At 48.0% G+C, this 16,255-nt stretch overlaps 2 protein-coding genes across 3 annotated transcripts in view; both read left to right on the forward strand.

Annotated features, from left to right (window-relative positions):
• decr2 (2,4-dienoyl CoA reductase 2, peroxisomal) overlaps window positions 1-16,255 on the forward strand; it is a 99,152-nt gene that overhangs the window by 20,976 nt on the left and 61,921 nt on the right. The gene's annotated exons all lie outside the window — the stretch shown is intronic.
• The window catches only part of LOC130370919 (rab11 family-interacting protein 3-like), a 34,259-nt gene that overhangs the window by 9,975 nt on the left and 8,029 nt on the right, over window positions 1-16,255 (forward strand). Inside the window, 5 exon segments of the mRNA XM_056576480.1 lie at window positions 3,489-3,582; window positions 5,656-5,732; window positions 8,659-8,831; window positions 13,418-13,581; window positions 13,584-13,632. Of these exon segments, the coding sequence (XP_056432455.1) occupies window positions 3,489-3,582; window positions 5,656-5,732; window positions 8,659-8,831; window positions 13,418-13,581; window positions 13,584-13,632 (557 nt within the window).

Here is a 16,255-nt window from a genome sequence, read left to right on the forward strand (position 1 = left end):
TTGCAGAGTCATATAAATGGTGCAAGGCCAGCAAAAGCACCTTAATACTCACTTGCCAAGCCATACGTGTTTAGAGAAAGCAATGTCGGCTGGCCAGACACATATGTTAGTAAAAAGCACACACAGGCATAGCTTTGTTAGGTTCTGTGTAAAAATGCAAAGACAGCTTAACTGGAGGAATCCTCTTTATGGCACTATAGCCCTTCCTGTGTCGGACGAACATGGATGGAACAGCGAGCAGGACCCTATTTCCTGTGTGAGCTGTTCCATCTGCTTTGAGGGTGTGGAAACCCTCTGCCTACATGAGTCAGTGTCAGCATTTCAATACAGACCAGGCCCTGGAAACATGCTCACACCCCCAACCCATGTCTCCCTAGCGTCACAAGTCTATTTCCCCGCTGGCGAAGAAAGAAGTACTATTTGGGGTGGTCTTGTAGCACACAGTAGGCAAAGGCTGGTTAAGTTAAAAAAGGGTTCACATGCTAGTAAAGGTAAGTGGTCACAAGCTAATCAAGGTCACGGTTCTGCTAAGGCCAGGCTTACTGGCCCTGGATACAAGGTTGAGATGCTGGTCTTGGCTTCTCTGGAGCTCAATGGATAACCTTAGTAGAGGGTCTTGAGGAATCTGGGATTAACGACTTAGATTTTTGAACTCCAAAAAACAGTCATGTCAACACCTCTTGACAGGCCCACTCCCTTTATTCTCTCCGTCTCTGTTGCTGTCCCTGTCTTTCTATTTTTATCTTGCTCTCTCTCTCTCTCTCTCTCCGTCTATCTATCTCTGATTGCATCTGGATCGATTTCAGTCAACAAGCACCCCAGTCACTGGAGGTTAGAGAATTTCACAATTAGTGAATCATCTTCGGGAGACTCAGCCCGAAAGCGTTAATCAGACCCAACATGCCGAACACACCAACGTGTAGCTTAATAGCTTATCACAAAAATCAGCGTAGTTTACTGTTTACATGATATCTTTCTAAACATGGCTCAATGTCTTAATTTAGCTCACCCTAGCTACACATAATCCAACCTAGTTTACAAAATATAACCTAACTAAATCTAGGTCAACATAGACCATCCTACCTCAAAATATTTGAACCAAGCCTAACCTAGCTGCACCTAGCTCACCTTAGTTCACAAAGACCCAGATAATAACATGAACATTCCAATATAGCGTAACCTAGCCATCCATATCTTATCTTCGCTTGACCTAGCCAAACCTGCCTTAACCCTAGTCTCACCGTATCCATCACCCTACCACCACTTAGGCCACTTTATTTTTATTTTTACCGCTGTACATTGATTAACATTTCAGGTTCCACGTCATTGTAATTGGCTAAAGATTACTACAGATTTAAATAGATTTAAGAACAGATATAAATGACTAGGGACTACATATGTAAATAAGCTAAGGAGTTATTTTATGCGCTTATTTACATCTGTAGGCCCTTGGCAGGTTATTTCAAATTGGTGGCCTAATATTATCAATACAGTTCTTCAGGAATCACTACAAAACTATATAACACAATACAATACAATGCAAACACAACTTCAGCCAGCAGTAGTAAACTGTAAAAAAAAGTATCTAATGGTTAAAACCATGCTGTGCAGATTTGACACTGTAGGAATACACTTATTATAATCCCCTGCTCAAAGCTTCATCCAGTCGCGCAGATGAGTTCACTTGGGTTGAATAGCTCTGTCCCAGAACAGCAAACCGGCCTAACTCCGACCTGCATCGTTTCTGGCTCACCCAATCAACCAATCTTAACCCAGCCCACCATATCTTAACCCAGCCCACCCAATCTTAACCTAACCCACCCTATTTTATAGTCCAACCAGGTAATCCTAATTTATCAGACACCTACATCGCGCAATTCTGCTCATTAAAACCAATGGAAGTAGTGTGTTTTTACCCCAGCAGACTATTGTGTTCTCAGTGTCTCTGGGACCGAAGGAGCCCAACCACTGAAACCTCGGCCCTCTTGCGGCCTGGCGTCTCCCAGCGCTGTGCCACAGACTCGTGGGGGACATGACAGCCTAACGATGAGTTGGTGAAATACTTCAACACACCACATTTGGCTCGCTCTATCATTTCAGCGGGCCTGTTGTGATTGCTTGGCGCCACCAGAGATTCTCCAGATATAGAAGATATCTGCAAAATATAGGCTACATGATTATTCTACATCTGGAGGTAAACGTACGGTGATTCTATGTCTGGAAATATATAATATTATTATTATATTATTATAGATAATAATTGTATATTTTCCTGATGTTGTCCAAGATGGTTCTGGATCACTGGCTCCTCTTCTGCAGTTTTAACGTAACGCTTAGTAGTTAATGGTTAATCCTAGTCCAACACAAGGTTGTTATACAGCAGACTTCTGTGTCGATTGTTACAATGTTATGTAAAGAAAACAGAATGCTTGGGGTAGTATGTTTCCAGAAAACCCAGTTATCGTTGAGATAAAACTTCATTTTCACACATTGCAGCTTCCAGGCCTGATACATGTGTTAACAATCTCTCTTGACAAACTTTATAGATTTAACCATGTAAATATATCTTCTCACTTAATGCATTTGGTTCTTGTCTGAATAATTCATTTTAAATGTGTCATGTATGTTGGGTTCTGGGTGCCCTGCCAACTAGTGATGCAGTGACATAACGTGTCTGTTATCTGGTTGGTCAGCACCTCCAGTTGCTAGGTTACCGACTCCAGCAGGAGTTATAGGGACACGGAGGTCATTGTCGAATGGCTAAAGATACACTAAATACACACAGGGCTGTGTGTGTGTTTTGTGTTGTATGTGAAAGTGGCTCAGAAGGTAGTTTGATTTCTGTCTCCTTCTGTCAATAGTGTTCTTGAGTCTTTGAGCAAGGCAGCTCGCCCTGCTTGCTTGCGGCTGGTTGTGCAAGTGAATACAACTCATGAATAACAAATATGTTCCGCAACCTACAAATATGATCCACAGCCATGAAGTGAGGAGAGATACAAATCAATATTAATGTGACAGTATGAATAGAATGGGCGCTGTGTCCAGCGGTCTTCTCCTATATGCTACAGTAGCAGAATATATCCACAAATAACTTATTCTCACCACTCACCTGCTCAGTTTACAACCGGGCTTTTTTTTTTTTTTAAATGGAGGTCAAAGCTCGTATTCTAACTATCGAGCGAGCTGAAGTAATTCAACTCTGTTCCTTAATCTAAAATCTAAACCGAACAGCCCTCTAAAGCACCACGGGACACTTGTATAGCTCAATACACAATGCTACCAAGTGGTGTCTTTATTTTAAGGATCTTCTTTTTTGTAGTGTGTGTGTGTGTGTGTGTGTGTGTGTGTGTGTGTGTGTGTGTGTGTGGGGTGTGTGTGTGTGTGTGTGTGTGTGTGTGTGTGTGTGTGTGGGGGGTTACTAAGGTGATGTGTTGTGGTGTGTGTGTGTGTGTGTGTTACTAAGGTACTGTGTTGTGGTGTGTGTGCAGGTGAAGGACCTGACCCGGTTCCTGGACCCGTCCGGTCTCGGGGTGATCAGCTTCGAGGACTTCCACCGTGGGATCAGCACCATCGGCAGCGGGGGTCAGTGCACGTCACCACACTCTGAATACTACTGTGTCCTCTGTAGTACTACCACAGTATTACTACTGTACCCTCTGTAGTACTACCACGGTATTACTACTGTACCCTCTGTAGTACTACCATGGTATTACTACTGTACCCTCTGTAGTACTACCACGGTATTACTACTGTACCCTCTGTAGTACTACCACGGTATTACTACTGTACCCTCTGTAGTACTACCACGGTATTACTACTGTACCCTCTGTAGTACTACCACGGTATTACTACTGTGTCCTCTAGTACTACCACTGTATTACTACTGTGTCCTCTGTAGTACTACCACTGTATTACTACTGTGCCCTCTGTAGTACTACCACGGTATTACTACTGTACCCTCTGTAGTACTACCTCTGTATTACTACTCCCCCCAGTACTACTGTATTCTCTGTAGTACTACTGCCCCCCTCCTGTAGAATATGTATCTCACGTACCATTAACAATTTGTTTAAAGTTAATCAGGTTGTGGGAACACCAGAATATTAAATATATTTACACAGATAAATGATTGAATTTCTATAAGAAGTTATGAGACAATAGATATAAAGTACTACATAAAGCGATTCCAGAAGCGTATTTCTAGAAGCCAGATTCTAAATCTTCCCCTCAGCCAAGGTGCTGACATCCATATTTGATTAGCCTTTGTGTTCCTTTCACCGCCGCCTTCTCATTTCCCACGATGCACCTCTCCGAGCCAGGCTGCTGTTTATTTTCCTCTGGGGGTGAATGTTAACCTGAGATTTCCCGACCAATTTGCGAACGCGTGTTAGTCTAGAACCTCTCAGTTCATATTCAATGTTCAAGGGGTGTTATCAACGTGGCCAGACCAAAATGAATCTCGATGCAATTGGTCAGACCGATGTGAATGATCGAGTAGATCCCCAATAAACCACGCTGTTCCAGCCTGGCCACCGTGACATCATCATGACACAGGTCGCCCGGGGATACAATGAGGTCATCAAGACACCAAGGGATTCATCAGTAATGACGCCCGCTTCCTGTGTTGACCCGCGCTGTTGCCAACCACAACTGGGTCTGGCTCTGGTCCGGCTCACTTTAGTTGGTCTGTGGCTCCGCCCCTATGTGGGAGTGGCTCCACTCACTTTATTTGTTTCATTCACTGTATACATTTTTTGATAACACGCATAATGACGATCTACTCTATAAATGATAATGGGACAGTGCTATGCCCCACTCCAGTCTGAGTGCAATTTCAACACCAGATGTTTCTACTGGAATGTCTCCACTCTTGTCTCCATTGAATTCCAGTTGTGTTCGTGTGTGTGTCTTTGTTTGTGTGTGTGTGTGTACCATTCGGTGTGTGTCTTTGTGCGTGTGTGAGAGAATTTGTGTTTAGGTGTGTTTTGTGTTTGTGGACATGTGGGATTGAGTCTGTGTGTGTGTGGGGGGGTTTGCAGAAACCTATTTAGCTGCCCCCACCCCCCCCACACCCACACACACACACAGAAACACCCACCCCACCCCCTCCTCCAAGTCTGTGATACTAAAACCTGCCCTTCCATTCTCAGGCCTGCCTTCAAGTTACACACACACACACACACACACACACACACACACACACACACACACACACACACACACACACACACACACACACACACACACACACACACACACACACACACACACACACAGTGCGTCACTCTCTCCAGAATTGTGTTTGTTGTTGAAGGGAGGTCTATTCCCAGTGGGAGACTAATGTTTCTTCCCTACTCTTTGTTACCATTTGTAAACCTTTTATTTGGTCACATGGTGACCGCTCACTTGATGTTCACATGGCCACCTGCTGTTTAACTTTAACGAGACCCTGAGGTTTGTTAGAGAGGTGGCCGTCATATTGTTCTGTTCAATACACTTTTATAGCTGGAGGAATTCGACCAAAGTTTACTTTATGACCCTGAACAGCTTTGCTAGTTTAGCATCTTGTGTTGGTTTTGCTGACTGTGTGTGTGTGTGTGTGTGTGTGTGTGTGTGTGTGTGTGTGTGTGTGTGTGTGTTTGTGTGTGTCCCCAGGTCCTGAGCCCCATCTGTACGACGCACACTACAGCCCAGGTGATGGAGCGGTCGGTTGTCCGGAGGAGTATGACGAGGTGGGGGAAACAAAACGCCTCTGTTCAAAAACATCCTGGATGTGGTCTGAAGTACATTGGACTATGCTAGCATCACAGCCACTACGTGATAGAACCGTACGTGCTAAGCTAGCATCCCACCGTTAAGCTAACATCACAGCCACAAAGCTAGCCTCACTGTTGCTATGCTAGCATGGCAGCCACCAAACTAGCATCACAGGGGCCTTGCCCCTTGGGCAGCTGCACACATCTGGATGGCTCCTCTTCTCCGAGGCTGGATGGACGGGTCAGGCTTCTGTATGCGTGAGAAATTATATTTTTCTACAGCTGCGGTCAAAATATCTGGAATTCCTGCCTGCCGTCTGCCTCCCTTGTATGTTTAACTCCCCCGGCGCGCTGACCGACGGAGATGGACTCACGTTAGCAACAGCACCCTCTGGTGGTCAGTGCTCTGATTAATGTGTCTGATTGGTTTCCATGGCCAAGCACACAGCCTGTCAATAAGGGTTCTTCCAGAGCGTCGAAGATTATGTTCTGGCTGTGGGTGAGAGCATTTCATGTTTTTATGTTAGCCTGCTGGTGAGGGCAGGATAAAGTGGAGACACAATCAGACAAACGCTGTATACAAAAACACATGCATTTGTCACACACACACACACACACACACACACACACAAACAACCACACACACACCTTTGTGCAGACATAAACAAACCAGCATGGGTGTTTGGCAGTTCAGGCCACAGTACAGCTTCATTAAAATTGGTTTAGAGGTTCAATCCCTCCACCTTCCCCCCTAGGCCCTGGTCCTCTGCCCCCCCCCCCCCCCCGGACCCCCCTAGTGCCTCGCAAGATGGGGGCTGTGTGTGAATAGGAGAACTGTTCCCTTGCTGTTGACTGTGAAAACAACGAGGCTGTTCCACCAGGACACACACACACACACACACACACACACACACACACACACACACACACACACACACACACACACACACACACACACACACACACACACACACACACACACACACACACACACACGTAATGAAACTTACAGATACAAACTTGGACACACACTTATATTAAAACACACACAGACACGCACAGACACACACCAACATTTAATAACATAGACCAACACACATACCCAGCCCTCATATCCGGTCCATTGACCATGAAAGTTGAACGTCGGACTGCTGAATTGGATGGCCATGAGAGAGCTGTGTATTTGTGGACATTTGTGTGTATTTTAATGCATTTTTGTGTGTGCATTAGTGTTTACTTCAGTGTGTGTGGTTAATGTTTTTTTGGAGTGTGTGTGTTGCTGACTTTGAGGAACTCCTCACTGGATTGTGGGTAATCTCAGCCCCTCCGGGTGGACCTGGCCGTGATGACGGCCAGAGCTAGACAGACAGCAGATTAGAGGGTCCCTGTGGTGGTCTCTCTCTCTCTCTCCCTCTCTCTCCCTCTTTTTCTATCCCTCTCGTTAATTCTCTCTCTCTGTCACTTCCATACTCTTTCCTTTGCTCTCTCTCTCTCTTTCTCCTTTGCTCTGCCTCTCTCTCTTTCTCCCTTGCTCGTTCTCTCTCTTGCTCTCCCTCTTTCTCCCCTTACTCCACCCCTCTGCCCAAGCAGGGCTGTCCCAGAAACGTGGTTTTCGGATAGTACTCTCTCTGGTTATGCGAGTGAGTGAGAGGAAGTGTTAGACAGTGGTAGTCGGCCGATGCCCAGCCTTCCTGTGTGTCTGAGGGAGCATGATTCTGGGCACCATGGACGGCCCGCTGGGCCTGGTCCCGTCCGGAGCTTCCGGCTGCCAGGTAGGTGACTCCAGCTCAGACTCTGCCCAGCGTCTCACCTTTGCACTGGTGAGTGATCGCTATCTTGATGGCTGATTGCTAATAACTGATGGCGTTCGGCTATGGTTTTTCCTCGATGGATCACCGATTGTCCTGGCTGTGGTTGGAGGGATTTGGGAGGCTGAGGAATTATTTTTTTCCAAGTTGTACACTGGGCTGTTTGTCCTGGGGGTGGGGGAACATGGAACGGAGGGGCGAAGGTGTGGAGGCGAGGTGAGTTTAGCTCGGATCGTCTCTCGTTAGCCCAGTGGAACATACCTGGGTTGCTCCAGTGTGATTGGACAGCGGAGCGAGCCTTTTAGCTGGTTAGTTGCTGTTCAACTAGTTGGTTTTTCCTCTTAAATCAGCACACGGTTTCCCTCTTGTGACGCAATGGCTTATGTTAGCCGGCACTTTACGTGTCTGTACTAACAACCAGAAAGTGGTTTCTTATAAGAGGAACGGAAAATTGCCCTTAGGACCCTGAGGCTATGACGCAAGGGCGAGGAGGTAAAGGGGTTCAGTTTGACGGTTTATCATAAGGTTTAGAGTGCAAGCTGTCACCTAAACCTCACTTTAGTATAGGATTAACTTGCTGTAGCGGCAACATATCACCCTGTTCTTGCAAGGAGTTTAATCATTTGCCATTTGACACAGTCTAACCAAGTCTTACTTGGCCTTATTGCATAACCTGTGTACCACAGATATGATCGTCTGCCAGTCAAGTGCTGAGCAAGCACAAACGAGTAATTCACTGTCACAATTCACTCAGTTTGCAGTGGTTTGAAGTGATTTTTGGTCCCTTGTTGTTATCACTGTCATTGAGTCTCACGGCAACAAGGATTGGATTTGAATAATATGAAACGATGGCACCCAGGGGTCCACAAACACGGGGGATCTGTCGATAATCATTTCAGATGTAATATTCGTTACATTTAATACCCACACCAGTTTAGTCTACCACCCGTGCGCTGGTAGATACAATAGCAGACGCACAGTCCAGGTTATGACTGACATCTGTGTTCATCTGCTCTATTAAAGCCCCACGGAATCGTATGCATCTGTAAAACGACCCGGGGATGAAACACTGATTGTGATTTGCGTCCTCGCAGCAAAACGAGGTGACGGACAGCGCCTACCTGGGCTCGGAGAGCACCTACAGCGAGTGCGAGACGTTCACGGATGAGGACACGGGCGCGCTGCTGCAGCCGGAGATGCACGAGGAGGTGGAGACGGACAGCGGCATCGAGGCCACGCTGCACGACGCAGAGGACTCCGGGAACAGGTCGGTGTCCTCGCCGTGTCCGTGGACCACCGGACATGTGCTCTACAATCACGTACATGCTTACATATACACTGATACACTTGCGCATCGGGCAAATGCTTGTCCCGAAGCTATTTAGTATCGAGGTTATGAACAAGCCACGCATGCGATTGACATCTATGAATGAAGAGGTGGACTAGTTGTCCGTCGTCACGCAGAAACAAGTATCGGCAGGGGTCAAAGGGAGGTTGGGTTCTTTCAGCAAATGCTTCATGTAAAAAAAACAAAAACAAGCAGAGGTATCACTAGAACAGTGCATCTAAACAGTCCATTTATATGGTGCTTCCTAACCTGTGGCCACAGAAGTGCGTTACAATGTGTCCCTCACATTGAGCCGTTCGTGCACCCACTCATAGGCGGGGGATCCGGGTTATGGTTCCTCCATGTGGGTGAGAGGCCTGCGGGGGGCCTGTGGTCTAGTGCCGCCCGCGTCATTTCCCCTCGCTGCACGGTGACGCGGGAGGATGACAAATTCCAACACTATCGTAAAAAACCTTTGACAAAATAGACTTTGGCAGAACAACACTGGCCGGAGGAGTTCAACAATCATCTCCTGTCCGGTATCGTAGTGTTACCCAGGCAACGCTGCACGTTATCAGAAGGCGGTTGGAGAGTTCCCAGGCTTGGTGACGGTGGAGCTGTTTTGTTGTGATACCGCTGAAAAGCTTATCTAATGAGGGCTTCTTACCTCGTACGAAAACCTCTGCATTCCCAGGTGGCAGTGACCCCGTCGATTAACCCCGCTCTACTCCGATGTATTGAGCCATTTAGTGTGATCATGAGCTAATCCTCTGCCCTTATTAATCACATGGGTATGAATCCCTTTTCTACCAATGTCTAATTGCACCGTCTTCTCAAACGACCGCTAGCGAGCGATTGTTACTGCCTTGCATGTTTACCCCTTAATTACAATGTACAATAATGGCGTAGATAATACACGTGTCCTATTAAACCTTCCCACCGGAGGTTGTGTAGCCAATAGATTGTCTCATTTAAACACTTAATATCCTGTTGTAAAGGCTTTAAATTGTGTAGCTACAGCCCTGGCTGGAGACAGGGGGGGGCTTTAGTGCTGTCGTCCAGCCGGTCTTGGCTCATGTAGGGTATAGACAATCTGTCCTGTTGGGTATAGACTATGTGTCTTGTGAGAGTTATTACCTCCTAGTGATTCAAGGTGTCATATCCTAATGCTGGTCCACAGCTCTAAAACACATGTTGGAGTGCTGCCTTTGTGTGTGTGTAGAAGTCAGTGGTAGTTAAAGGTGCTGTAGGTTAGATTCAAGAGCTGTTATTTGAGTGTTATTTGTTACTAATGTCATAGCCATCCGTCAGCTACTAGTGACTGAAATGCTCTGTGAGAATGTCTTTTTCGACTGTGCATGCCACTGCATGAGACCATTTTAGATTTTAGACAACGTCTGTGTGATTTCCGACTTCACGGCATTTCTTCCCTGATTGGTTCGGAGATTCCATCTTGTCCGTCAGTCACAGGTGCATGAATGCAACCCTTCTCAATGGCGGGGAAACTTAGGGAAGAAGGGAGCGAGAGGAGATGGAGGGGACGTTTTCTTTGCTTTTGTGTCATGATCAAGATTTGTTTCAAGAAATGCCCGATTTGCAACATAGGTGTACATTCTTTTTTTATAACAGACAAAACACCACTTCCCAGACTTGATTTAGCTTCGCATAATTTAAATAGCAGTAGCAGCAGCATTCTAGCCCCCCCCCCCCCCCCCCCCCCCCCCCCTCATTGCCCGTGTCCTCCCTTACAGATCCTCCATGACTCGGCTAAAACACCACCCTGGCCTCCTGGAAGGGAGGCCTTGGAGGGGGCAGGGGTGATGTGTCAGCCCTCTCTGCTGACACATCACCACCACCTGTCGGGTGGGGCTGGATGATGGATGTGCACTTGACCCTAGTCAGGGATGTGTTTGGAGCTTCCTGTGCCAGGGTAGACCTTGAATTCCCGGAAGTGTCGAGATAGCGTTTTTCTCTCGCTCTTTTTTGCCCCATATGTTTGTTTTTTTGGTCTTTCAGTTCTCCAGTTCCACTCCCTCTCAGTTCCTCCCCCACAGTGATCCAAACCCCCCCCCCCCGGTGGAAATGCTGACTGGTCAGGGCTCACTTGACCCGCTCGCTCCTGGCAGGAAACCCTCTTTGATTTCAACAAGTGACTCAGGGGCACCGAATCCTCCCTTAAATATTAAATATCTTGACCAAAGTGTAGAGTTAACCCTCCCCACCCCCCCCCCCCCGCCTGCTTGAGTCTTGTTTTAAGATCACTGATCAAGTGTAACACAAGGACAGCCACGTCAGCAGGTTTTCCCCTCAAAAACAACTTCAATCATTTCCTGTTCCAGGGAATGTGAATCTCTGCTGGTCTTGCTCGCCCAGCTAGAGGTTAGGCTGCCCTCTGCGACGGTTGCATTTAGAAAAGGATTACTACTCCAGACGGGATTAACCACACCCACTCCCCCCCCCTACCCCCCCAAAAAAAAAGCCTGGGGACTGGGCATGCCTGACAGTCGCGGCGCGCTACTTAGCATTAAAGCTCTCATTAGCCATCACTGCCCAGAAGTAGCTCAAGACCATGTCCCGGTCCTAGCGTGGCATGTGGTAGTCCGTGCCGCGGTGTTTGATTGGACGCGGCGGGCGCTGTGTGTGTGCGTTGTCGTTGCCGCGTGGAGCGTGGGAAGGTGAGGGCCGTCAGGATTCCTCTCTGGCTGTCTGGCGTGCGCCCCCCCCCCGTCGGCCCCCGGCTCTCCCGCCAGGGCGTTCGAGGTTGCCGCAAGATGCGCTCGCTCGCCTCGCCGGCGCTGTCGGTCGGTGACCTGCACCCGGGTCTGACCTCGGGGTGAGTGCCCTCCCAATCCGCTTCCACCCCCCCCCCCAGTGCCCCGAGTCTTCTGTCCTAAAGCCCCCGAGCCCGGCCCCAGTCCTCTACCCCCTGCCCTCTTGGTACCCAACGTCAAAGACTTTACCCTCCGCCCTTTGACCCTCCACCCCCTACCTTAACAAGCTCTATTGAACCTGTCCACAGTGGTGTCATCGTGGGACAAAAACAGGTCACGCCCTTTACAGAAACACGGGTTGTATTTCTGTAGTGGGCTTGACCCCTTTGACCGGTTTTACTTACATGCAGCAGGGCACCGGTACTAGACCTAACGAGTGACGATAAGTCTGCTGCCCTACGTGTGCTTTGATACACAAGTGAAGCAGACATGTAATTGGTGTTGTGAGTGTCAACTGTGTGGGTCCTACGGTAACACCTCTGTGAAAAGGGCCTATTAGACACCCCATTCTACCCCGGGCGGCAAATCACCATGGCAACAGTTTGATGTTCAACCACCAGCGAACCCGAGTGTTGAAGGAGAATCTAAGGCCAAATCCCATTTCTACCCCTTACCCCTCCCCTTACCCCTCCCCCTTGTTTGAAGGGGGAAGGGGTAAGGGGTAGAAATGGGATTGGGCCTAACCCTTCCTATTCATAGGAAACCTATGCTTGGGTGTATTCTGAATGTATTCTCGTGCTAGACTAACCGGGCACACACCCAGGCCTGCCCCGAATCTCAGAACAATTCAGCACATCTCTGCAGTTCAGCAATTCAGGCCGCGATCAGGGCCAATAGATAGCTTTGCATTCAACCCAACTGCAGTTGCCAGAAAACCGTGAGACAGTTTGTCCGGCCAAGGCAGACTCGGTGGATTAATGTGAATTAACAGATTATCTCCTCCGGTTGTAGACACTTGTCCAGATTGCTCCACGTCCTTCGCCAACCATTAATGACCAAATTACATGCTCAAGATCCGCTCATTCAGGTCTGCCCGGTTCAAACAGGTTTCGGATGTGATTTGCGCTGGCATGCTGTTGATCCCCCCCCCCCACCCCGCACCTCAGTGTCCGTTGTGTTGACGTCTGTCATAAGAGACAGATCTTGTTACAGCTCTCTAGTGGAGCTGTGGAGCCTTCTACCCCAGTGTGAGAAGCAGCCAGTGTTGTGAAACAAGAATCCACACCGAACCCTGCTCCTGGTCTCTCGCTGGACGCTAGGGGTGTGCATGGTGGTGTGGGTTTGTTTACGCAACACAATAATACATAGCTGGACGCTAAGGGTGGGGTGTCTGTATACACAACACTACGACGTGTCGTGCAGCTGTGTGTTAGGGGTGGGTGTGTGTGTGTGTGCTCGTACCTCCTGCAGAGCGGGAGAATTACTCATCTATGTATGATCCAAACTCACAGCCACGGTTTAAAACATATTCAAACAGCTCTGATTAAAAGGTTGGCTGGTACTTGTAGTTCTACTATCCACTCATCTGAAACGACGGGTCAACTGAACTCTATCAAAGAACTACATACATGAACTGGCCTGTTTGTGATGGTCAGAACGACTTTCTGTTGCAGAAGGCCATGGAATCAGACAAGAGGCCTGGATGGAGAAAATACACACGCCTCTTTTAGACACACACACACACACGCACACGCACCTACAAACAACCAAACAAGGTTGTCAGCTTAACCCTGTGTGTGTGTGTGTGTGTTGCAGGTTCTCCCTGAACTCTGAGCTGCAGGACCTCTCCCTGGTGACGGTGATGGGAGGAGGCGAGGAGGAGCACTTTGAGGACTTTGGGGAGAACCATGGGGCAGAGCTCCTTGAGGGCGGGGTGGAGGATCAGGAGGAGGGGCCTGCTGAGGATGGTGGCCCCGGGGCCCCTCACACCCCGAGCAGATCACCTGCTCCTCCCTCATCATGTCCCCCAGGTACATATCAATATACATATAGACGTGTGCATACACAGGCCTTTATGTTACTATGTTATGGTACGACTCGTTTGTAAATATATAACAGTTTAATGATTGCTACCTAAACCCTTACGGTCAGTTGTGAACACCTGGGCTCCACTGCCTCATTGTTTCTCGCCCATGTGCCACGGATTATGTGCGTTACATGTTCTGCAAAGTGCGTTCATACATTGGTGTCATTAGATTAGAGAGTTGTGAATTGACGCTAGCTATCGGGAGTTGTGGTACATTTTAAACCGAGCCGTCAGTGGAGCATCTTTCCTTCATTATTATGGCCGTTCCAAGCCTCAACCAAAAGCTTACAGAATGCTGATCCAACACACAATCCGGGGGTGTAATTCAGCTGTGGAGCATATGAGAAACAAACTCTGCATTCAGCCGTGATTTCCACCCCAGCGGTAAAGCCGTCTGCCAAGCTGACAATTCGGGAAGTGTAATTTTTCTAATCAAAAGGGGGTCACACTCTCAAGATTTGAATTTTAAATACGAAGACGTTATCAACACATATGACTGTGTAATGATAACCAAAGATAGAAAAAGTATATTTGCAAAATACACTTCATTGGGTGACCGTTAGGGCCCTCTCGCAGAAGGCTTATCCCGTGGTGATTTTGAAAGGTTGTATATGGGCTGATGCCATGAGGCTCGGTGTGTCTGTTCTCTGTTATCTGCGTCCTGATAGGAGAGAGAAACAATGAGAGCTTTGTTCAAATGGCCCTGTTGTACTGTTTGTTCAGTAGAGTAGATAAGAGCAGCTAGGAAGGTTCTAACACTCCTGCCGCTGCTACTCTTCCTCCTCCTCCTCCTCCTCCTCCTCCTCCTCCTCAGGCTGAGCTTCAGAGCAATGTTTTCCCTCTGACCACAAGTATATTAGTGCTAATAATTTAATAATAAATTAAGACTTGTATAGCGCTTTTCTAAGACTCAACGACACTTTACACTGAGAGGTGCTGGTTGTGAAACAGACAACAGGCAGTCAGCAGAAACACACTGGGGTGGATGGGAGGGAGAGGGGGAGACAGAAGAGAATAGATGGGTCTTGAGGCGGGACTGGTGGATGCGGTGGATCTGAGGGTTGGGAGGAGGAGAGGGGGTCAGGGAGATATGGGGGAGCGAGTTAGTGAAGGTCTTTGATCTTTGCAATATTGCAAATGTGGTAAAAATAGGTTTTGATGACTTGGCGGATATGAGGTTAGAGGGAGAGGGTGGGATCAAGGATCACAGGTATTCCTGTGAGGAAGGGGAGATTTCAGTTTTGTCACTGTTGAGTCTGAGGGGTTTTGGGGGGATTTGGTGTTAAGGTATATCTGAGTGTCATCGACATAGCAGTGGAAGTCCAGGTTCAAATGACGGAGAATCTGTCCGAGAGGGAGAATGTAAATAATTAAGAGGAGTAGGCCAAGTAAAGAGCCTTGGGGAACGCCTTGTCTGGCTGGATGAGACAGAGGAGTGGTGAAGCTTCCAACTTTATTTATCCAAAGAAGGGCAATTATTTTGCAGCTTTCCTTACACACAATCTAAAGACCCCTAAAACTCAGACAAGATAGTTGCCAGAGGCAACAGCTCAATGTACATAGGTCAGTACAAGGAAACAGCCGGCAGCAGTAAATAAAACAACATGTCATGGACCAAGTCTAAAGGAATATAACAGTTACTTAAAATGACAACTGTCGATGTTTAATAGCCTAATAGCGAGAGGAGTGAAGAAGTGTAGCGGTGTAGTGTAGTGATATGTTCTGCTTAGGGGCAATAGAGACGATGAATAGAGATGATGATTCATCTGCTGGAGCGGTCGGACCGGAGCCAGATGAGAGCAGTGCCTTATATACCGAGGTCTACGAGTCTAGTGAGAAAAGATGTTGTGGCTCACTATGTCGAAGGCTGCACTCAGGTTGAAGAGGATGAGGATGTTAAGGGCACGGTGTCGGCAGAAGGATACTTTGAGGATTTGGGTTTGGGTTTGTGTCGCGACGAGGAGTTCGAGGGATGTGAGAGGAAGGGGAGATGGTGGTTATGGTATTTTTTGAGGAATGGGGGGAAGAGCGGCAGTTAACAATTCTGTGGCGACAGTGCAGAGCTGAAAAGTTAAGTGTGGCATTGGGGTCAAGGGAGCAGGCTGTGGGTTTGGATGAGCTGATGAGTTCAGAGATGATGGAGGAGGCAACAGGTGCCAAGTGGGAGAGATGGCGATGCGGGGAGGGGTAGGGAGAAAAGAGAGATGGCGGGGAGAGGGGCCAGAGTAGGGGCTGCTGGGTCAGACGCAGAGGACAGAGATTTTAATAGTGGTGATTGTATCGGCAAAGAATTTAAGGAATGACTTGCATTGTTCAGGCGCAGAGGGCGTCGGCAAAGGGCTTGAGAGTGGTTGTCCACGTGAAAGGAAATAGTCCGGGGGGAATTGGGAGGGAAGGGTCGCTCCACTAGCTAAACGACCAACCAGGTGGTACGGGCTAGCGATAACCAGTTAGCAGAGAGCGTTCAGGAGAGCACCGCAGTTAGGGTCGAAGGCAGGGAAACGGATACACAGCAATCTAAGACAGCCAACCTGGCACGGTAGGGAGACGAAGAAGCAAGAAAGGGA

This window comes from Gadus chalcogrammus, chromosome 18 (assembly GCF_026213295.1).
Source record: "Gadus chalcogrammus isolate NIFS_2021 chromosome 18, NIFS_Gcha_1.0, whole genome shotgun sequence".
Classification (NCBI taxonomy): Eukaryota; Metazoa; Chordata; class Actinopteri; order Gadiformes; family Gadidae; genus Gadus; species Gadus chalcogrammus.